The sequence below is a fragment of the Lucilia cuprina genome, chromosome 3 (assembly GCF_022045245.1).
Source record: "Lucilia cuprina isolate Lc7/37 chromosome 3, ASM2204524v1, whole genome shotgun sequence".
Classification (NCBI taxonomy): domain Eukaryota; kingdom Metazoa; phylum Arthropoda; class Insecta; order Diptera; family Calliphoridae; genus Lucilia; species Lucilia cuprina.
In genome coordinates, this window is record NC_060951.1 from 48,212,166 (window position 1) to 48,223,175 (window position 11,010).

The following is an 11,010-nucleotide window of genomic DNA, read 5'->3' on the forward strand; positions in this document are numbered from 1 at the left end:
TGTGTGGATCATTAATTACTTAGATCATCATTCTTTAAACACTTTCAACAATACAATATTTAAAGGCAAAGACGTCTGATAGCACAATTAACGAAATTAGTGTGGAGAACATAAATTTTTATCAATTGTGATCGAAAAATGTCCACGTTCATATATGTATTCCACTTCAGACCACAAAAACACCGATCTTCGCACTCCACGTTGAAATTTTCAGCTGCTCTCGATTACCGAATTCGGGATTAACAAATTCCAACAATGACCTATTCAACAGGCATGGGAAATCTGTTTGCATTGCCCTATAGGTTTATTAGTAGGTATATATTTTATAGGGCTATGAAATAATATTTTAATATCCAAAATACTTCTTAAAAAAACCCTATTTTTGGACTGAATCAGTACTAAATGGATCCATTGTGTAAGTTGTCGTATGTGAAGCTTGGTCAATAAAATGAACATCCATGACGCAGAAGATAAGCTCTGTAATTTTAAAATCTTAACAGACCATTACTGAAAACCTGTACTGAAGGCAACTAATCTATTTATAGCATTGCTACCATACGTGAGAGTTTGCATTATGTTAACGCTCGGTCACTTTTCCGAACGCTACATATTTCGATCTATGCAGAGCGCTCCTTTTGAGTTACTCTTATGTTCATGCTGAAAGGTACTACAAATTCGACCAAGCTTAGAAAAGCAACTCCAATTTTAAAAATCTGGCAACCATATTTATCACATATGTTTCTAAGTATGGTTACTCTAATAACTAACACTTATAAACTAGTGTTATGACGCATACATAAGAAATCCCTTCTTGCTCATCTTTTAGCCAAAAAAACAAGAAACGCATTTTAAGCCTAGTTATGTATACATATAAACATTAATACATTTACATAAAAACTAGTCTAAAAGAAGATGAGTAATGATGTTTCGAAATGAGGAAAGAAAGCAAACCACTCAAAAAATGCATTTAAACTCAAGTCCCAAAAACAGCGTTTCACAAATTTTCCAGGAAAACTCACGCTTAGAATGATTTTTCAAATCTCAAAAGGTAATTGGCAAATAACAGAGATTAAATGTTTAAGCCTCACTGGTTAATGCAGCAAGACTTAGATATATACACACACAAGAGGTACCAATATGATCCACCCTACAAAGGCAAAACAAACATGGAAAAATATGATGAAAAAACCCAAGCCATGATAACCTATTATACCTGAAGTAAAAATTTTTGAGTATCTAGTAGGTTTGCAACTAACTAAATACAGTTTGAAAATCATGAGTTTGTATTTTTCAATTTGTTGTTGTTGTTGCATGAGTGTAATGCATACATGATGCAGACAAGACAAGTCAGCAGCATACCTGTTGTTGGTGGTGATAAATCGTCGGTACAGAACAACTACCACCATCAGCAGCAAAACATTACACGACAATTATGCTCTTTCTCTTTTCTCAATTGTACTCACTAATACTGTGACAATTTGTTTGAGTATAGGTGAGAGTTGATTTCGAGCTTGTAGTGAAAATCACTCAAATTGTGTGATAAGTCAAAATACAGAGTAACAACTAGTTAGAGATCTAAACAAAACAGTTTACTTCTTCCATTCGAACAGAACGCATAAGTGACGGTGTCACAGCGTATATACAAAAAAGTGAAATTATCTTTTTTTAAATGAAAATTATCTCGTTTTAGAGAATAATTAATTAAAAACAACTCGAATTTTAATATCACAAAAACATAAAACAAAACAGTAAAGACTTTTACGCGTGTGTTTCATTTTAAGTAAAAGAAGTTTGAATAAAAACTTAAAAAATTATTATGAAGTTTAAGTGAAGCGTTGAAGAAATCATTAATAAACAAACGACTTTTTTATTAAAAAAAGAAAGAAAAACAAAAAATTAATTGATTATAACAAGTGTTTCTTTTTTGTGATTGATACGGTTTTAAGACTCTGCCAAAATGTTTGATGTTTTTGGCTCCGTTAAGGGGCTGTTGAAAATCGATCAAGTCTGTATCGATAACAATGTCTTTCGTATGCATTACAAAGCGACGGTTATCATTTTGATAGCCTTTTCGCTGTTGGTCACCTCCAGACAGTACATTGGTGATCCCATCGATTGTATAGTTGACGAAATTCCACTGGGTGTTATGGACACCTACTGTTGGATTTATTCCACATTTACGGTGCCCGAACGTTTGACGGGTATAACGGGTCGCGATGTTGTGCAGCCGGGCGTAGGATCTCACGTGGAAGGCGAAGATGAAGTCAAGTATCATAAGTACTATCAGTGGGTGTGTTTCGTGCTCTTTTTCCAAGCTATATTGTTCTATGTGCCACGTTATTTGTGGAAATCATGGGAAGGTGGTCGCTTGAAAATGTTAGTCATGGATCTTAACAGTCCCATTGTGAATGAAGAGTGTAAAAATGATCGGAAAAAGATCTTGGTGCAATACTTTGTGGACAACATCAATCGTCACAACTTCTATGCATTCCGTTTCTTCTTATGCGAAGCCCTAAATTTCATCAATGTCATTGGTCAAATCTATTTTGTGGATTTCTTTTTGGATGGCGAATTCTCCACTTATGGCAGTGATGTCTTAAAATTCACCGAAATGGAACCTGATGAACGTGTTGACCCTATGGCGCGTGTCTTTCCTAAAGTCACTAAATGTACATTCCACAAATATGGTCCTTCTGGTTCGGTGCAGAAGTTCGACGGTCTCTGTGTGCTGCCTTTGAATATTGTCAATGAGAAAATCTATGTCTTCCTGTGGTTCTGGTTCATAATCTTGTCTATTTTGTCTGGTATTTCGTTGGTCTATCGCATTGCTGTTGTCATGGGTCCCAAATTGAGACATTTGCTGTTGCGCGCCCGTTCCCGTTTGGCCGAAGTCGAGGAGGTGGAAGCGGTGGCTAAGCAGTGTAATATTGGCGATTGGTTCTTATTGTACCAATTGGGCAAAAATATCGATCCCTTAATCTATAAAGAAGTGATAGCTGATCTCTCCCACGAACTAGGTGGTAATACAGGTCATAAACAACGTATGGACCCCTAAGTAACGAATGAAGTATGAATTTCTTTTATTTTTTTATTATTTTTTAAATTAATTTAAAGACATTACAAAAAAACTACTTTTTGAAAAAAAAAAAACTAAAAAAATACAAAACTAAATGGGGGGATTTTATATACATAACTAAAGAAAAAAATACAATTAAAAAAATGCGGGATTAATAAAATCACAAAACTGCTGTGAGGATTTTCTGTTAGAACTATTAAGCATAAGAAAGAGACAAAAAATATTTTATATTTTTATTAAATCAAAACAATGTTTGAAGTTTTTTTAGACAAAAATCAAAATGAAAATATTTTTATAAATAATTTTAGATAAAAAACAAATTTACATTAAGTAAAAACTACCATAAATTTAAAGAAAATTGAAAAAAAAAACTTAATAAAAAATGTATAAATGTTAACAAAAATTAAAACAAGCGATTTAAAAACTTTATTTTTTATTTCTTTTTTCAAAATTTCAACAATATGAAAAAGAGAGTGAGAGTAAAAACACTTTGACAGTCAAAGAGTATTAAATGAAGTTGAAGAGTTAAAAGAACTCACTCATTTTAAATACAACAACAAAATAAAATAAACTCACTCAATTGCTATTAACTACCGGTTTAGACTAAAGAGTTTTACTTAAGAGAAATTTTAATTCTTAAAGAGAACAATTGTAATTATTTATTTATTTTTCTTAACGAAAAAATCCAATATGGCTGCTCATGCGCTTTATATCATTTACATGATCACAATATCGAAAAATCAACAAAAAAAACTAGTTACAATACCCTTTTGTGTAGTTTTATAACTAGCGACAAAAGGTTTTTCTTCCCCTACTACTACTTCGTCTTATTCAGCGTCTTCTCTACCTATGGGGCACTCAAATACAACCAACAAAAAGTTTGTATAGCTTGTTTCCAGGTGAAATATCTGTTTTTTACCTTTTTGACGCTTCTCTTTTACCTTATTTGTCTTTTGTATTCAGTATTTCTTTTTAATTTATTTTCTTTTCAAAATGAAGAACTGGTTTAACAAGCTTCTCTTTTATTTAGCTGTTTCTCGGACTTGTAAAAATTATTTCGATTTAGAAAACAAGTTCATGGCTTTTTGAATTTTTGTTAATGATTCCAAAATAAGGTAGAAAAGATCGCTGCTTCTTATTTTTCTCTGGTGTTCGTCAAAATTTTAACTGGTTAACGTAACACAGTTGGTTGGGTAATAAACGAGAGCTACCTGTATTAACACAGTAGAATGAAAAAAACATGAAATAATAATGTAAAAGAAGATAGGTTTTTGGGAAGACTCAAAGAATAATATTTTTTTGTTTTTAAAAATCGTTGTGAAATTTAAAATCAATCAAAAGAAAACTCTTAAATATCATTTTATTTTTTTTATTAATTTAACAGTCAGCAATTTTCTGAATAATTTTAGTTGTAAAATTTCTCAGAAAATATATCAAATTCAAAGGTGACATTTAATCTGTAATGTTTGTCTTGAAGTATATTTAACTGACGTCTATAGCTCAACATAAGTGCTATTTGTCAAGAAATCAAAATATTAATTAAATTTAAATAAAAAATATACAAATATCCGAAAGTGTGCCTAAAAGGAATTTTAAAAAAAATTGCTGTCGCAACCTGAATTAAAACCATCTGCCCTTCCGATATTTCAATAACGTTATGATGCAGAACATAGAGATTTGTGAAATCATAACCTCTACAGAGTTTACAATCGGTTCACAATCGAGATTGTACGGTTATATCGTAGTATGTCGTATTTTTTATTATTGACTTGTTTTTACAACGATACGCATCGATTGTGAATTGGTCAAATGTAAAGAAGTGTAGACAAGCCGAAGCAATGTTTTGTTTCCAATTGTAAAAGAAATTTCTTGAATTTAAAAAAGTCCACATTTCGAAAGATTTTTTTGATAAAAACTAATTGGATAAATAAAAGCTGGTATTAATTCCTGGAATGGACATTTAATTAATTTTAAAGTTCGGAAAATAAAATTTTGCTTTACTTTTTGTAGTTAAGTTATGAAAGTAGAGATCAGTTTCAAAGAAATATCCCCAGGCTGCTATCGAACTTATTGTGCTTTATCGATCCCTCAAAGAGAGTGTACTAAGGCTACTTTGATAACGAATATAGTACTTTTCTAAGAAACTGTTCAAAAGTAATTCATTTAACATTGTTATATCCTGGGTAAAAACCAGGTAATCCATACTCGCCTTAAATAAAAGAAATCCAAAATCACTTGTTAAATTCGATGCTCATTATATACAACAGGGTAATATGTAATTTAGCATTACATGTGACTACAAAAAGGAGTGTTTTATTGAAAAATGCAGGGTAGTAGTTAGGGGTTAACATAAAGGGAACATGTTTTCTAATAACATTGCAGGGTATCGTCCGATATAAGAAACTCAGTTTTCCGATCATTATTACTGAGAACAATATCTTTTCGCGTTTTTCACTTCCGTCGAAGAAAAAATTGCTATCGTGAACTTATTGTGAAGTGTTCATTCACAATAGTTGATTTTGTATGGAACAGCTGTTCAATGTTTTTAAAATTCCATTAACAAATTTCACAATAAAAAAGTGAAAAGCTAACATATTACAAGTTAAATGATGATTGGCGATAGGGGTGATAATGTAATATGTTTTGATCGATTGAGTGAGTTTATTTCATTATTTCTTGTCTTAAAAAAAAACAAATCAGAAAAGCCTTGATCATAATGAAAAAGTACAATATAATAAAAATATTTTTATAAAACACACAATAAAATAATTTAGAAATTAAAGGAAGTACTTGAGACCCTTAAATATCAAAAATTATTTAAGGCCTCATGATGCAAATCCTTAAATAACAACTCCGGAAAATAGGACCAATTTGGAAAATTATTTCATGTTTCCAAATATGCAAGTTATGAGAAGTGCATATTAAATTATGAATCTAAAATTTTATGTAAATTTTCGGACTAAAATCTTTACAAAATAGTATTTACGACATAATTTTTATACAAAAAAATACATTCCTTGGTAGATTTTAAAATTTCAATTCCACAACATGAATTGAAAAATATTTTCGTACAAATATTGTAAATTTTAGTATAAATTTTAAATTTTATCTTCGTAATGCTTTGTGGCATAAATTTCAAAATAATTTGTTGTCAGTGTTTCTGAAAAAGTGAATTAAAATTTAATTACATTCTGATTTTCTGAAAAAATATATTTATAACTAATGAATAACAAAATAACATTCGCCTGCCATATTAAAAAATATCATATCACTAAATAATAAAGTAGTTAAGGCCAAAATATAACTGATTAAATCTTTAAAATTTAACTAAATTGAAAAAATGATGACGTTGTATAGTTAGTTCTAACAACGCCTCGATAAACAAACACACATCGAGATTGTTATATGTTGAAACTACTTCTATATAGAATATTTACAAAAAAGAAATATTCAAAAATTATAAAAGGTTTGTAACACACCACAGACTTCTTAAAAACAAAATCTTATCTTATCAAAAGAGTCATATATAACAACAATGTGTTGCTGTTAAAAAGAACAAACTAAATACTAAATAAAATATATATTAAGAAATAAAAAAAAATTAATGAGAAATTGAAAGCATAATATAAACAACATCAATAATGACAGTAAGAAAAAAAGTATCTAAAAAGTGGTTGTTAAGAAAAATAAAGATAAAAAAACTACACCAAGAAAAAAATCGGGTCAACACCTTACATGTTGAAGAGAAAAAATTTATAATAATTTTTAATTAATTGTCATTAATTAGATTTTTTTATGACAAACATCCATCAGTTGTTTATAACCTGTCAGAATTATAATTATCACTTAGAATTAAAAAAATGTTAACTGCCATGTCATTTGAGAAATCCCTCTCGCAATTTTTTTGTTTTGTATAAAAACAATACAAAATTAGAAAAAAACACTATATTTAATGTGCCAATTTTTACACTTGCTTTTTTTCGCCAAATATCATCATCAAAACGCCACCGCCCCAATCTAACACGCATCAAATGTTTTCTACAAATTACTACAACATCAACAATTTCAACAGCAACAACTTAATGTTCTAACATCGTTGTCATCATCAACATTGTTATGATCGTAATAATTTCTAATCATCATCATATGATGAGGAAATTAATTTGTAGGAAGGCGCTCAATTAAGCTCAACTTTTATTAAAAGTAAGTACGTACATACATACATACTTTTAAAGCCAGTAACATATGGTTATGAAATTATATTACATTTTGGAAACAAATATTATCAAAACTTTATCACTATAAATACCGTGGAGTGTAAAATGTTAAAATGATCATAAATTGATTATTGTTTTCAGAATGTTGAAAATTTATTTTGTAAAATATTTACAAAAATGGTCTTATATTTCATAAAAAACTAAAATCATGATTCGGTCGAGTTTTCATTAAATAGAAATTTTAACTATAAACTATAAAATAAAATTTTGTGAAATAAATAAAATTTTCTATATAAAAAGAATTTCAAAAAAAAATTGTTCGAAAATGTTCGTTAAACTTATTTTTAGAAGAAAATTTTGTTTAAACTTTTTTATACAAAATTTTCGTTATTTTTTATTTTCCTTCTAATACAAAATTTTTCTTTAATTTTCTCTTTATACATAATTTTTGTTCAAATTTTCTTTTTATACAAGATTTTTAATAAATTTTTCGAGTAATCATATAACGCATATTTTCTATAAAAAGAAAATTTCTACAGAAAGATAATTTAAAGGAAATTTTCGACAAAAATTTAACGGAATTTTATTAGGGAAGTCTGGGACTATGAATTTAATCCAAGTATTCGTATATTTTGATGAAATCTAAAATTTAGCTCCAGAAATGAAGATTAGTAGAAGTGAAGATTAAGAGGACAGAAAAAAACTACAAGAATTAGAGGTTAAAGTAGGACAGTTTGGTCATCCAGAGTTTTTTTTAATGAGTGTAGCTTTTTCACCATTGACCCTAACAAAAATTTTCAAAATTTCTTTAGGTATCTATTTCTTTTATTTTCTTTCCTTTGAGAGCTTTATAGTGGCTTAATGGGATGATTACTCAGATATGTACTTACCAATTTATTATGTGGTTTAACGAAGTTTTCTGAAAAAGAAAGTAATAAACCAATTTTTAAAATATGTTTAAAGTATGTTATACACAATTTTTGGAATATTAAGGGATCTACTTAAAAACTTATTTTCTAATGAGCGCTATTACTGATATTTATATAATTACAAAAAAATCACATTTTCCCGGAAATTATCCGATTCACAATTTGTGAAATTTATGGTTATGAGGGAAAATAAAACTTATTATTTACAAAATTTTATATGTAATATTTTTATTATATTTAAATCTTTAATTCTTCGAATACGAAAACTATTTGTCGGTTTTATCTTTATCAATTAAAGAAAAATATTAGAATTTGTATTGACGAAAATAACACTACAGACAATGAATTGGTCAAGTTCATTTTCATTAAGGTTTTTTTCTAGACTAGTTTTTCGTTTATTTGTCAACAAATTTTTTAATTACTTTTAAAGTCGTACGAGACTTAAGAGTTAATTATTAGGGAATTTATTTTAAATGTGTTTTTAATTGGAAGACAGGAAAATCATAAATATAAAAATAAATAAATGCGTAAGTCTATAATTATTTGTAATAAATAGTAATAGTTTTGTAAATAAATATAAGAAAAAGTATTTTGTTAAATTTTTTTATAATTTCACAAATAATTACAAAAAAAATAATTTTCGACAAGTTTCAAGCAAAATCGACCGTATTCTTCAATGAGATTGTTTAACACATTATATTTTTTTTCTCAAATATTTTATAATTAAAACAAAATTAAAATTGATAGTAAAAATAGCAATCTCGTTGAAAATTGTATCAAAAATAATATTTAAATTTTCTACAAAAATATCGTTTTTTTTAATTGAAATGTGATGTTTTAATAAAGTTTTAATAAATTTTACTAAAATGTTGAGGTTTCTCTAAAAGTTGGATTTTTTATTATTATTTAAATGCAGATATTTTACTAAAATGTAGAATTTTTAATAAAATATAGTTTTATTTAAAATATCTATTTTTTGGAAAATATCTACTTTTTGTAAATTTTGTAATTTTTGGTTAAAAATTTAAAAATCTTAATTTTTTTTATATTTAATTTTTTTCCAAAAAAAATACAATGAAACACAATTTTTCACTAAAAAATATTTTTTGACTAAAATGCAATAAAACTCGATTTTTCACTAAAAATATAATAAATTTAGATTTTTACTAGAATCTCGATAAAAAAAATTAAAAAAAATTAATTTGATTTTTTAAGAAATTCGTTTTACCCTAAAAACTCGTTTATAAATCAATGTGTGTTTGTTTGCCATCTAAACTGTTTTACCGAATTCCTTGAAATTTTCACAGTTAAAGTCCATAGTTGTCGGAGCCGCATTAGTATAAATTTGAAAACTTAGTATAGGAGGTGTAACGGCTCCCATCGCATAGCAACTCCTATATGAATTTAATACCAAAAATCGAAAACTATTAAATCTTGAATCCTCAATTTGCATGAAAAACTTTAAAATGTATGTAAACAAAAGGGGCGTTGTACCTCCTAAACTATTAAAGCTAGAAATCTTAAATTATGCATGAACGACTGTTTTATCCATGCGAACATTTGGGTAATATATAGGCGGAAAAAATAAAAGGGGCGTGGCATCTCTCATATAAATTAAATAGAAAAATTCGTATATCTGGGAAACACTTAGATCTTGAATCCTCAAATGTTTCACCAAAAGTATATAAACATACAGATGAACTTAGAATAGTGGGCGTTGCACTTCCCATTTTAAATTGATACCAAAGTGAATTTAAAATTATAAAGAATTTTTTACATATATTGTTTTAAGGTAGCGAAATACTCTTTACTCTTAATAAATGTTAAAAAATGGAATTAATAATTATTTTCAATTCTTTTCAATTTTTAGATGAACCCGTGAGAGCTGTAATTAGAGTGTCTTCAACAATAAATCCTTTATAAACAACGATATAAAATTCATGAATATCATATTCAAACAGGCCAGAACCTGTGACAAAATATATAAAAGACAACAATAATTATTTTTTAAAAACAATAAAGCAAAATAGTTAACAATATATTAAACAAAAAAATATATGACTACATATTTACTAACATTTTTAAAACACTTTTCAGCAAAGTGATTAAATATAAAATGAATTTATTTATATTCCAACAGACAAAACAAAAACATATTTTTGTAAAAAATATATTATAAAAAACATAAAAATATTAAAAAAAAAAACACTACAATATATTGTAATAAGAGTTGTGATCATTGATTAAGCAATTAAATATTTTTTTAGCAATTTTATAGAATTTTATATTTAATTAATATAAAAAAATTAAATGTCAATAAATAATTTAAATAAAATCTAAAAAAATATATAAACAATTTAAATAATTTAACAAATAAATTACTTAAATTGTTTTTGAATTTTTTTTTTAAGATTTATTTTTAATAAAAAAATATTTTTTAACAACAATTTTATAGTTGCTCTTTTAGCATTTATTTCTTTTAATTTTTTTTTATTAATTTTAGTTTATAAACAATTGTTTAGATAAATTTTTCTTTTAATTTTTGCAAGAAATTCATTAAAAAAGCATTAACAAAAACACATAGTTTTATATATATTTACATATAAATGCATATATTTTATGTACTCGTATTTACATATACTTATTATATATTTACTAAATATTAGTTGCCAATATTTAAGTGCTTTTAAAAAAATTATATTTAAATTTTTAAATGTATTTTACTTTTTTTTTAATTTAAGACTCTAAACAGAAGTACTACTACTACTATATTTTTTTCTGCTTAAAT

The 11,010-nt window shown here is 26.8% G+C and overlaps 1 protein-coding gene across 3 annotated transcripts; it reads left to right on the top strand.

Annotated features, from left to right (window-relative positions):
• The first annotated feature begins 1,584 nt into the window (after nt 1–1,584).
• LOC111683015 (innexin inx2) lies at nt 1,585–10,248 on the top strand. 3 transcript variants are annotated; one of them, XR_006940190.1, is made up of 3 exons: nt 1,585–3,067; nt 7,149–7,283; nt 10,093–10,248. XR_006940190.1 is itself a non-coding variant. In XM_023445047.2 (2 exons), the coding sequence occupies exon 1, from the start codon at nt 1,958–1,960 to the stop codon at nt 3,053–3,055; it is 1,098 nt and encodes a 365-aa protein (XP_023300815.1). In that variant the 5' UTR covers nt 1,585–1,957; the 3' UTR covers nt 3,056–3,067; nt 10,093–10,248. The 3 variants fall into 3 exon arrangements, 1 of the variants encoding a protein (XP_023300815.1); XR_006940189.1 differs by having other exon boundaries at nt 7,149–7,279; XM_023445047.2 differs by lacking the exon at nt 7,149–7,283.
• Nucleotides 10,249–11,010: the final 762 nt, after the last annotated feature.